This window comes from Cornus florida, unplaced genomic scaffold (assembly GCF_030987335.1).
Source record: "Cornus florida cultivar Cherokee Brave unplaced genomic scaffold, ASM3098733v1 CherokeeBrave_3.0.0_Hap2_Chr06, whole genome shotgun sequence".
Classification (NCBI taxonomy): domain Eukaryota; kingdom Viridiplantae; phylum Streptophyta; class Magnoliopsida; order Cornales; family Cornaceae; genus Cornus; species Cornus florida.
In genome coordinates this window covers 106,194,671-106,207,927 of record NW_026775576.1, presented here as the reverse complement: position 1 = coordinate 106,207,927, position 13,257 = coordinate 106,194,671, and the positions used below count along the sequence as shown (strand labels likewise).

General features: G+C 33.3%; 1 protein-coding gene across 1 annotated transcript; it reads right to left on the bottom strand.

The window, feature by feature from the left end:
* Positions 1 to 833: 833 nt before the first annotated feature.
* On the bottom strand, positions 834 to 9,594 carry LOC132313699 (ubiquitin-conjugating enzyme E2 2). Its single transcript, XM_059812597.1, has 5 exons — positions 9,303 to 9,594; positions 9,168 to 9,193; positions 6,655 to 6,744; positions 6,420 to 6,508; positions 834 to 1,383 (listed from the first exon to the last, which is right to left on the bottom strand). Exons 1-5 carry the CDS (start codon positions 9,425 to 9,427, stop codon positions 1,255 to 1,257), a joined length of 459 nt encoding a protein of 152 aa, XP_059668580.1. The 5' UTR covers positions 9,428 to 9,594; the 3' UTR covers positions 834 to 1,254.
* Between the last annotated feature and the right edge of the window lie 3,663 nt (positions 9,595 to 13,257).

The following is a 13,257-nucleotide window of genomic DNA, read 5'->3' as shown; positions in this document are numbered from 1 at the left end:
ATTTAGAAAGTAATACGATTATTAAGCCAATAGTGATGACAAAAAAAATATAATAATAAAAGCAAATTGAAGAAACCAAAAATAGGAAATTATATTTTAGAAAGTAATACTACAAGTTAAATATTAAGACAATAATGATGACAAAAAAATATAATAATAAAAGCAAATTGAAGAAACTAAAAATAGAAAATTATATTATTATTGTTAAAGAAGAGATTCGCTTCGTATTTCTTGCCCCACAATAAATATTGGGTTTATTTGCTCTTCTCTTAAGAGTCGTTTTGTTTCTGGTCACTATAACACATGTAAAAGAAATCATTTCTTTCTCTCTCTAAAAACTCTTTATTAAGAGGCTCGTTTCTCTGTCTAAACTCTCTCTAGATTACTTTTTGACCACTATGTAGCTCTTCCATGTACTTTTTTTTTTGAGGAGATTGAGAGGGAAATTGATAGGTTCAAAAAATGACTTTTGAAAGATTAATTAATAAGCTATTTTGGTGAAGTTTTGAGAAATTATTTGAAACAACCGAAATACACAAAATATTTTACTCGGATAGACTAGTTGAAAATTCAACCTATCCAAAATCTAGTTCAGGTGAACTCATTATTATGCAATCTGCACACTTTAAAGGCAAAATATCTACATAACGAAAGATGTTACTAATCTTTATATAATAATCAATATCTATATATATATGAGTCGAGCAAAGAAAGAAGTCTGAACAGTACCAACACCAACAAGCCAGTGGCCTAGCGGTACCAAGCTCTTACTTCTCAAAGAGAGAGGTCACAGGTTCGAGTCTCAGTGGAAGCATGTGTGTGTGAGTACCAACTAAGAAAAAGAAAGTCTGAACAGCAATTCATAGTGTTCAAATGTTCTGTAAGAACATTACAATAGAAAATCTATCCTTGACCCCCACAATGAACAATGACAATATTGTCCTAGACATCACTACAATAATACTTCCTATACAAATGCTCCAAAGACCACACCGTGGATATATGAAACATTATAACAGAAGAACCGGGAGCAATCACTGGGCAATCATGAGTTTCAATCATAGCTGTCTACAAGCGGAAATCAAGTCATTCGAAGCAATTTCCTAATAAAAATGCTAGAAAGTATATTGTACAGCAAACACAAAGGTTTGGAGAAGTATCACTTCAAAACCAACAACATTAATACCACTCTTTTTTTTTTTTTCACAATTATTTTTTTGGGCATGACAGAGACACGTGATGTTTTTCTCGTTTTTAGTCAGCTGTCCAGCTCTGCTCCACTATTTCACGCACTCTTCGGTTGTATTCCCGCTTATTTTCACTGAACATGCGAGCTGCCTCAGAATTTGCCGGGGAGTTTGGGTTTGGATCGCAAAGCAGAGACTGGAGAGAACATAAGCAATATGACTCTTTAGTGTTAATGATAAATTATGTGAGAATCACAAAAACACATGATACCTAAGGTGGCACACAAAGTCAATCATTCTTGTATACAGACACGTAAAAAATCAACATTAAGACTGAAAATCAATTTAACTAGGCAATACAATCAAACCACTTCAGTTGTTAAAGAGAACATCATAATAATTATCAAAAAAAAAAAAACAGAACATCATCATAAAATCATAACGATGGGGCCCACAATAAAGGAAGTTTAAGATAGTTTATTGACATAAGAAGGGGACACCATGATGTCAGTGAATCAGAAATCAATGCAGAGCAAAACCAATCAATTGGAGAAGTTTCTATATGAGAAACAGGTCTGCTCTAACTAAAATGACCCATGATCATATGCAAAATTGAAAATTTTGCTACCTGAAGAAATGGCACTACATAACATATTATTAGGACATAGTGAAATGAAGCTTTTCATACAAACGTCACTTCGTAATTTTTGAAATGCCTACACCCTAATGCATGCCATGAGCTTGAAATGCCAACAGTGCATTTAAACTCCCTAACTCAAACAACTAGTCTATAATGCTTAAAAAACAAATGGATAGATGCGGAATCTCTCACTAATTATAGTGTTCCTATATGGCTATATGTTAGTTGCAGGGTGGTTTTAATACAGGTTAATATGGTTTTTATCAACTAATAACTTGTGTGTAGTATCAAATAGTGTTGTTAAAGGCGCGCTTAGGCTCGAGGCGCAGGTCTAGTGCTTGTTGTCATCCCAGGTGCATTGATGTTTACTAGGCGTGCGCCTCGTCCTATTTATCGGGCGCGCCTCGCTGTTTTTTTTTTTTCTCTAAAAAATTATTATTCTCTTTCTTAAGCTAAAAAGGGTACTTTTGGCAACTTAATAAACAAATAAAAAAACCTAAGCGTATGAGAGAAGGAACTTTTGTTCAAAAGAATAAACAAATAAGAAAGCCCAAGAGTCGGTGTCAACCAAACATGGAAAGAGTGAGACTGTGAGACCAACGACGAAGCCCTAATTGTAGAGATGAACGATGAAGCCATGTCAGTTCTTTCTTCTTCTTCTTCTTCTCCTCTCTCCTCTCCTCTACCCCTCTTCTCATCTTTGCTTACTTCTCTCTCTTTGTCTCGTTCTCTTCTCTCTCTCTCTCTTTTGGGCTCTGTTTTTTCTTCACCCTTTATCTCTCTTCATCTACTTCTTTTGTTTATGCATTTTTTTTTTTTGGGTTAATAGATTTATTTCTTTTTGTGCTCTGCTTTTCCTTTCAAAAACAAATTTTGTTTTGCCTTTCAAGAAAACAAATTTGTGCTATGTTTTATGTTCTTGAATGCTTATATAGTTGACGGAATTATTTTTTTACATTTGATATTAATTTTTAGAATATTGATATGACTAATGAGATGAATGCTTTTATGGTAGTTTAAAATTTCAATGTGCGCCTCACGTCACTCAAGCGTGCGCCTCACGCCTAGGCTCCAAAGGACCACTAGTGCCTTGGTGCACCTTGAGCCTTTAATAACACTGCTATCAAACAACATTAAAGTGGCTGCATATGAATTTGATAAAATTGCATGAAATACACTGTTTAGCAACCCTGTAAAACATATTTACCTGTATTGTATTGCTCCACATGCTATCCAACCCTATCGACTCCTCGGCTCAAAGACATAATTGAATAAATCATCGGAAGTTACTGACCCTATGTTTATAGCTAAGATATACCAGGACTCAGAACTAGGAAAGAACTCGCATCACCCATAGCATTTTCTGATCTCATTAAATATACAATCCAACTTACAGATATTCAAATATTCTCCAGAACTTGCTATTTTATGATAAAAAATAACCAAAACTCCTAAATAATCTAGTGTTCATGAAAGTTTTAAGATAAAACCATGTCAATAGTTTGTGGTTAAATTAATCTACAAATGATATAGCATTCATGAAAGTTCAAAAACAACTACTATAAACATCTTCTGTTACATAAATCCTATTTTTTAAAATAAATAGGTCTGACAGTTCATTTTTCATAATTCTCTTTCCAGATTTGTTATTATCTCCTTTCTGCTTCAGTATTTTGTTTCTACAGTCATATACGGAGATTTAAGGTTTATAAAATTTGGTCATTTTTCACTCCCCAACACTTTTTTGGTCACTTAAATGTTCTCAAATTCATTTCTCTACTTAAATATAATTATATACACATATATAATATGTATACCAAGTGAAGAAGGATTTACTTTTGTTGAAGGATTCATATATTTAAGTTACACCCTCTCTAACAACTTTTGGAGTAGATGGTTGTTAACATGGTATGAAAGCCAAAGGTCTTGAGTTCAAACCTTACCATTACCCTAATTAAAAAATTGAAAAACACGCGTTAAACCAAAAGAAGGCCACACGTGAGGGGGCGTGTAATGTGTTGAAGGATTTATATATACAAGTTACATCCTCTCTAACAGTTTAAGCTTTTGGAGTAGATGGTTGTTAACAAGTTTATTTATACTTTTTATGACTTTCAAAGAAGGAAGTAAATGCTTATTTATGAAAAAAAAAAAGAAAAAAAGAAAAAGGAAGTAAATGCTGATAGATTTATATAAGCAGCATTGCTACAATCAAGTAGCAGCACAAAGAACAAAACTACATTGGATGCGCAAATCATTGATATGTGTGATGCTATTCACAAAAATGAAGAAAAGAAAGGTTTAAAAGTAAAATTGGTGAAAATTGAAGTGACGTTTTTTTCCCCTTTATCGGGGAAAGTTGAAGTGACATGTATTTTGGGCTGCTTTTGTTCTCTTCAATGGGGGGAAAATTCCGCCAATGGGGCTTTCTTTATTGGGGACTTAAAAGACAGCATTGCAGAAGTATTTTGTCATAAAAATTGGTATGTGCAAATCCTATGAAGCACAAAAAGAATTAGAGGATTGTTGGGGTGGGGGCATGTATCTGTTTAAATAGATTTCAAGCTTTTGATCAATAGAAAGCAAGATTAATTCAAGGAAGTTCGTTGAACTTTAGGTGTTCAGAGCTGACTTGGACATTCCCGGCTCGGCTCCAATAACGCAATTTCAGACAAATTACAGAAGTGTCCACTGAAGGTAAAAGCTAAACAAAACTTCATCCACCAAAAAAAGATTACTAAATCCAGTTTCCAAGGAATGCCAACAATATGCAGTTTACCTAAACCACAGATCCTACTCATGGACGAGTAAACAACTAAGATAAGGTCAAAATTGGTCATCCTTAACAGGTTGTGAAAGGAAACATTTTATGTTGAGCATAGAAGTAGGAGGAGAAAAAGGTGGAGTGTGGAAAGAACCGGGGGAGCCAACTCTCACCGAGAGAGAGAGAGAGAGAGAGAGCAGATTCACATCTCCTATACCCTATGTTACATGGACTCGGGTATGTGTGCCGGATATGGGTATGTATCCACACACCGGATCTTCGTATGTGATTAACTTGCATGCATTGTATGGGTACAAACACAATGGAAGCCCCCATGATAAAAATGATTGTCGCATTAGTTGACTAGCTCTGTGAGTTGGTTGGATTTAGATCTAAACATGACAGACAAATCGTATAGCAGCTATTTTGTGGGATGAAAAGTTCTGGACATAAGATTTTGAAATTTGATAGAAGAATGATAAAATATTAACAATTGTAAAAGTGGTTCAAAATTATTCTTTTTGTCAAATCCGCTAGACAATGGGATTAAGCAAACAATGAAGATCTTGAAAGATTCAGGCCGTGCATATGTGGCTATTAATAGAGGGAATTCCACAAGCTCAAAAACTCTAATAAGCAATAACTTGAAGCTTTCCTAAAATTTTTTAAACATTGTTAACCACCATCTACTCTAAAAGCTTAAGTTGTTAGAGAGTGAGTAACTTCAATACTTATATCCTCTAACACGCCCCTCATGCCTGGCATTTTTTTGGTCCAACAAGTGTTTTCAATTTTAATTATCAAGGTGACGGTGAAGTTTGAACTTTGAATTTGAGACCTTTGGCTCTGATACTGTGTTAACTGCAGCTACTCTAAAAGATTAAACTGTTAGAAGGGATGTAACTTTAATGTTTATATCCTCTAACAAACATAAATCTCACTCCAATCATCATGACAGACCATTTTACAGCATTCAAAGTATTCACTAATATAACTTATCAAAAGAAAAAAGAAAAAAGTATTCACTAATATAAGCTCTATAGAGGTGCTTGGCCTGATACTTTGAATGATGTCTTTAACCAAAGTTGACAACAGACTGGATTCGGCAGGTTTGGATGACTCCAAAATTACCCAAACCCATTTGAACTAACCCAAGTGCAACCAACCCCATATTTCAAGTATTTCTTTTTAATATTGTTTTATACTTCTATATTTACTAAATGACTGTTACCGCAGGATGCTGGAAGGGGTGGAGTGGGTAAAGACATTTTTTCCTTTTTTGAAAGGCAAGCAATTTCATTGAATAGGCAAAATAGCCAAATTATACACAATCAAGTGAGTACAGACTCAATCTCAAACTCTCATTTTCTTTTTCTTTTTCTTTTTTGGTTTAGGTAAATACTCACACACCAATTCCCACTATTGGGCTCGAACTCTCACCTCCCCTTTGGGGAAGAGAGGTTACACCAACTTGGCTAATGGCCCCTACAAGAGAGGTTTAAGAATAATTCTAAATATTGGTTTACCTTTATGCTACAAGCTTCAATAAGAATACAAGGTTCAACAGATATGAATTGGAACATCATTTTGAAATGCTCAATCGCAAAACCAAGTTGTATAGTGCGCCATATGCAAATGGTAAAAACAAGTTTTGTGAACACAAATACTATGGATCATTAATGAGTGAAATGATAAAAACTCAAAGTGTTAAGTCTGAAGATGCGGGTTGAAGCATTAATCAGTCACTTTATACAAAATAATAACATTAGAGATAAACAAATATGTGACACGAAATAGCAATTATTTCCTGATTATCAAGAGCCCACACCTGAATAGAAGTGAGTATAGCTGCAACATCATATATTGGACTCCACTGATTCTGTAGAATATCCAAGCAAATGCTTCCATCTGCATAGACTGATCAAATCCAAAAACATAATCAGCAAAAGGACCTGCTGTGTAGGTATGCTGAAGGTAGAGTATGGCTGACTGTCAATCAAGACAATGACAGCAAGGAATTAATCAATTAATGGACAGCAATAAAGTTAACAAGTACGACATACTGTTTGGATGGAACATCCGTGAGACAAATCGGACTGTAGGTGGTTTGTTTGGGTAATCCTCCGTGAATTGCAGAGTCAACTTAAACGTACCTGCACTTATAAATACTTTAATGCTAAACAGAAAGAAAGTAACAAACGATTTCTAAGCAGAGGTGAAGCAATATATATATATATATCACTAAAGTACCAATGAAACTAAAAAGCCAACAATATTTAGTTATCTACCATAGCTAACCTACAAATCTTTCTCCATTATATATAATACAGTACTTCAACAACCCACTTCATGTTACCCAACACAACTCATGAGCAACTGTGAAGCATGGACATGGATACGGGATACGGACAAAATATTACAGATTTGGCGATATGAAAAATTCTTAAAAATAGGATATGGACACGACAATATATATGTTTTATGTAAATATGCATAAAAAATAATACACACACACACACACACAATTTAAAATAATTGGCCATCTTGTTATATATGGTGTTACTAACATGCTCTTATAAAAAAAATGACAAACAAGCTAAGAATTGAGAGTTGTCTTGCATGGATAAATTTTGGACTTAAATTAGTCATGATACATTCTCATTATATCTCAATACTTCTTCCTAAGAAATTCTAAGATTTTTCTAATAATTAAATTACGATACTATACTTGGAAGAGTTACATGTTTAACGTTCAAGACTTGCAAAAAATGCCCCGAAATATCTGAAAGTATTGGATGTGTGGACAACAGAAATATCAGATTCATGTTCGAAATATGACATATATAATATATTTCAAATTATGGATACATTTAAGTATCGGACACGTATTCGAAAGTATCTGATATGGACACAACATGAATATGTCTCCTTATAGAAGTATCCATGCTTCATAGATGGGCTACAATCCACAAATGCCAAATTAAACAACACTTGGCATTGACAATGTGAAATCATAATTCAATCACATCTAGATCACACCTCCTAAACAAGATAATGCATTCTCAATGAAAACAATGGCGAAAAAGCAATCAGATTAAGGTTTACACAGCACCTGAAGTCATCCCAATGTGATTCTTGTTAATTAAGAGTGGTTGGGAGGGGTATACTGGATACAACTCATAGTCGTATTGTCCCAAAGAAGAATGTCAAAACTCCCAAGATATTGAGAAACAATGAAACCAGTAGGCTCATTTGTATACAAAGGTGAAGAGGTTGATCCCCTTGCTCCCAGTGAAAAACAATTAAGTAGTAGTGACTGTAGATGTATAAATAACACCAAAGCCTAACTGAGAGTCTTGTTTTCCATCAACAATGAAACTCATATAACCAGTTCCAAAAATAAAAAATAAGAAATCCAATAATGCTCAATAGGTAACTAGGAAAAAATGATGCTCAATAGGGAGATAGATTACACTACACAATTCCACTAAAATAGACTCTTGAAAAGTAGAACTGTCCTCAATAGGATGTTTTTTTAACCTTAAAAAAGTTTTTAAGACATTATGTCAGCATGAGTCATGACAATATGAGAAAAAACCCTCCATAGGTCCACGTACTTCAGATAACCATAGTGATAACTTTCTTTTGGCTCACATAGGAAAAAGTCGTTAATCTATTATTTTAGAAGTGAACCTTTATTTGGTTATATTTTACACATAATGCACCATTACACAGATTTTGGAGTATTGCAACAGGTAAGAAGAGCATACAAAATTTTGATGGTTCTTAAAATATAGAACAATTATTTCTATTGATTGTCATTTCAGTGACCTAGAAGCTATCACAAATAAACATTAAAGAACCAATTTTGGATCCGGTTACATGAATTTCCAAAAATGTTACATTAAAATATAGGCTTCCAGGAGGTTACTAAACAAAAATTATGTTTGGCCAAAGAATCTAAGATAAATCAATGAATTTCACTGTTTGTATTCTTCACCCTCCATCTACTAGGAAGTGCAAATTCTACCTATCATGTCTATACACTCTAAAGCAAAATGACTTCAAACATGAAAGATCACATTTTTGCAAGACTATCAACCACATAGTTCTTCTTCCACTATATTGAAAATGAAGACTTTTACTAATGCTTCACTAAAAACCCCTTTCTTCTTCTTCTTCTTCTTTTTTTCCCTTTTTTGATAGATAAAATAATCATTGTATTAACTTCCGGGGAAAAAAAAACATTGTAATGAGCATCCTTGAGAATAACAATCGATTTCTGAACCATGATTAAGAAAATAAGACATTAACCAATCAACACAACACACACACACACACACACACATATATATAATCTGTGTGCGTTCAGAAGCCCAAAAATGACTAATCACAAACACTATAAACTAAAAGCAAACAGCAGCCACAATTAAACATAATCCAGAATCTTAAAATCTCATCGAATCTGAAAAATTTACCAAATTTCAAAACTATGACGAATGAACACACGCATATATATGTTATATAGCTTAATTGAAAATCAAATGGTAGAATTGCAGAGACGAACGTCACTAACCTCCATCCCAAGGAGTATCATCAGGTCTACGAAAATCAAAAATCACAAAATGAATCAGAACAACAAAGTTAGAAATCGCCCAAATAAAAACACATAAATCGCATATGTATAATATATGTATGTATGTATATATACCCAAAAATCACAGCGTTCCACAACATGATGTTGTTGTCCTGAGGAGCACCACTGATTCCGGCGGGTGGATCTTGCTGCAACCGCTTGAAATCCCTCATCAACCTCTTCCTAGCCGGCGTCGACATGGCTTTGAGTCTTGTGCTATTGCAGTTTTACCAATAAGAGCATGTACATAGATACATATACATATAGAGAGAGAAACTACAGAGAGCAGAGATCTAAAAGAATCTAAGAATATGAGAGAGGGAGTTTCTTTTTCTAACAGGTCAAGCTCGTCCACGCCTTCTGTGTCCCGTCGTAGAATAATTGAAATTTTAATTTTCAATCGATGATGTAGCGACATGATGGTGACATAATTTTGAAACCCAACCAATCAGAAAAAGCCGCCTCAGAAAAGACCATAATTTTTTTAAAATTCTAAATTTTAAAAAGAATTACTACTTCGCACTTTTTTGTTTCATAATTACTACTAGAACTGATTACTTCACTTTTTGAACAATTGTGTCGAAAATAATTAATAAATGCACAATTACACATACATACATAAAGTGAATTCACAATTACTAAGAAGAAATAATAAAAATACTAGAAATAATAAATAGGAAAAAAAATACTAGAAATAATTTTACTTTATGATAAGGTTAAGAAACGTGAGGTTATATTTGATAAAATTAATAATTTAAAATTTTAATAAGTAAATTTTAAGTGTTGAAGTTTTGAAATGATAATTAAAAATTTAGAATTCTTTTTTATATCTTTTTGAAATTTAAGTATTAGCATTGGGTGATAAGTAAAATTATTATCAGTTAAAAATTTAACCCAATTTAAATGCCCTTATCTTTTTGAAGTGATGTAATTTTTAAGTATTTTATCACCAAAGTGTATCTAACGGGTGGCCATTTGTGTTCACATGTCATAATTGCATTGTGTCGACTTAAGTTTATTTTACTAAATAGCTTAATCTGAACACGACTTATTTAATATTTGTGTCAGAAAACCCTTAATACTAACCCAACCTGTTTATTAAACGAGTTACACATGTAATCCGTTTAATAACCTATTTACTAAAATAAAAAATAAAAAATTATTATTTAAATTATTAATAATACTCAATCAAATAATAAATAGTGGGAAAATCTAAGTTTCAATCCAACCAAATTACTAAATAGTCTCTAGTCTATAAAAGAGTAAATTATAAGACACAAGTTTAGATAGTTATTTTTGAACTTAAATAGAAATTTGTTTATGACATGTATAGTTAAATGAGTTGAACAATCTCAATCCAAACATGACACAATTAACTTAATAGATTAATCGTGTCAATCCGTTTATGATCATAACTCATTTAACTTGTATCGTGTTCAAGTCCTGTTGGTGGGTCATGTCAAAATTTGTCACTTCTTCTCCATTGCAAAATGTTATTTCTTCATGGTAAAGTTATATTTTGAGAGAAGTTACAGTGTCAAAATGTTATATTTTAACAATTCTACCATAAGTATCTTCAATGCCCTCTCAAAGTCAAAATATAACAGGTAGATGAAAATAATACGCTCAAATGGGCTCAAAAAAACCTCTCATATTTTGAGATTGAGCATCTCCAGTGCAAAAATGCTATTTTTCCATGCCAAAATTATATTTTGAGAGGAGTTACAATGTCAAAATGCTATATTTTAGCAATTCTACTCCAATTGTGCATTTCATCCAAAATGCTATTTGGAGTGTATTATTTTTATCCACTTGCTATATTTTGAGAAACTGCACTTTATGAGAAAAAAGAGAGCTCTCAAAAATTTTTGAGAGTATGTTGCTATATATGGCAATACTTTTGACAATCTCAAAGTATGAGATGTTTTTTGAGAGCCCATTTGAGTGTATTATTTTCATCCACCTGCTATATTTTGACTTTGAGAGGGCATTGGAGATGCTAAGAGCATCTCCAACCCACATGTTATTTGGGCTGCTAATTCAAAATATGGCAGGTGGGCTTAAAACTGGGCTCTCCAATGCAATGCTATTTGGGCCGCTATTTTTTAACTTTGCTATTTTTTATGCCAATTGTAGCAAAACAAATAGCTATTGCTATATGGGCTGGGGCTACAGGAAAGAAGGGACGGTTCCAATTTCGTCTAAGGCAACAGAGAGAGAGAGAGAGAACGGTGGCAACATAAACAATAATACGGCGAATATCCGGCCACATTCCACCGGAATGTAAGATTCCGGCGACACTGCAGCTTCAGACAAGGTCACAACCTCCTTCCTCTCAAGCTCTATACTTCGATTCTAAGCTTTCGCTCTTCGTGAAATCTCTAGCTTGCTATGTCAGCAGTTTGCATTTTTTTGACTCTACGGCTGTGTTAATGTACGCCGTTACTTTTCGGTATCGCCTTTTTGATCTTTGATTCGTTCGCGCGTTTTGAAGGTAGTCCAATTGATTCTTTCTCTGTATCGCCTTTTTATGTTATTTACTTTAATTTTGACCTAATTTACTCACGAAATGTGAATCTTCACTTTTTTATCCAAAAAATTGATTTTTTAATTTACATTTTGTCTGAATTCCTTTCTCAATGGATGATTTATTTGGATTGATAATTATATTATTTATTTATTTTATTTTCCTGTTTTTTTTTGGACTTGAATACTTTGGTTCTTGAGGTGACTGTTTCAGAAATCAGGGCTTTTTCTAAGCTTCTGTTTGTGATTTGAACATGCTGGTTCCAATTTGAATAAATGTGGGTTATTTGATCATTTGGCAACTGTTTTCTATTAGAGTTTATTTAACTTATTGTGGTTGCTTGATGTGAATTTTCATGTAAATATGCCGTATTTTCACACAGCACATAGTAGCTTGTCTCTCGGTTCATATATTATTTGATTGCCTGTCAAATTCGTGCAATATACCAGTTATTGGTATCTATTTGTATCTCCGAATTTAAGCCCTAGATTTGAGTTTGAAGTTCTTTTTTATGGTGAATTTGAATCGAGTCTTGTCTGTGCATGATCTGGAGGGACGGAAGCAACATTGAAATAATTGCACAAGTAATAGTTTTTGGATTGAGAAATTGGTTGTGTTGTAAACTAAATTTTAGAGTTTATGGTAGAGCACTGTGTAGTGTAGAGATTTATAAAACTTAGAATGGTGGGAATAGTAGTTGAAAAAGAATGGTGGTTGTGTCAAAAAATAGCATTTTGTATGAAATACACCATTGGAGCAGGATTGCTAAAATGTAGCATTTTGACACTGTAGCACTGTCAAAATATAGATTTGGCATCTGAATTTAGCATTTTAGCATTGGAGATGCTCTAAGGGTTTCTTAAAACCAAAATATAGCACGTGAATGAAAATAATATACTCCAATGGGCTCTCAAAAGGCCTCTCATATTTTGAGATTGTCAAAAGTATTGCCATATGATAGTTGGGAGTGGTAGTTAAAAACGAATGGTTGTTGTGTAAAAAAATAGCATTTTTTATGAAATGCACCATTGGAGCAGAATTACTAAAATATAATATTTGACACTGTAACTCCTCTCAAAATATAGCTTTGGCATGAAAAAATAGTATTTTGCATTGGAGATGGTCAGTGCATTTCATCAAAAATGCTATTTTTTACACAACAACTTACTTTCTATCTTATTACTTTCCTTATTTTAATCAGCTTTTTGACTTTTCAACCAATGTTGCACAAAAATAAAAATAAATGTTCGACATCTCAACATATAGCAACCCGCTGTATATGAGAAAATTTTGAGAATCTTATATTTTGAGGCAACGTATAACATACCATTTGGAGTGCTTAAAAAAAATAGTCTCTTATATTTTGAGTTTGAGAGGACATTTGAGAGAGGATCGTAGAAGCTCTAATCTAACATAATTGTATAACATTATCATCCTCAAAGAAGAAATGAGGGTATGGCCCAGCTTTGGTAAAAGTGTGAATGAGTTTTTGAGTTCCTGTAA

Excerpts from the sequence above, each read along its gene's own strand:
- LOC132313699 (XM_059812597.1), bottom strand. The coding sequence starts at position 9,427 with ATGTCGACGCCGGCTAGGAAGAGGTTGATGAGGGATTTCAAGCGGTTG. Across the intron at positions 9,194-9,302 it reads TGGAACGCTGTGATTTTTGG|ACCTGATGATACTCCTTGGG; the intron begins GTATATATACAT and ends TGATTTTCGTAG. Across the intron at positions 1,384-6,419 it reads CTATACTCACTTCTATTCAG|TCTCTGCTTTGCGATCCAAA; the intron begins GTGTGGGCTCTT and ends TGTTCTCTCCAG.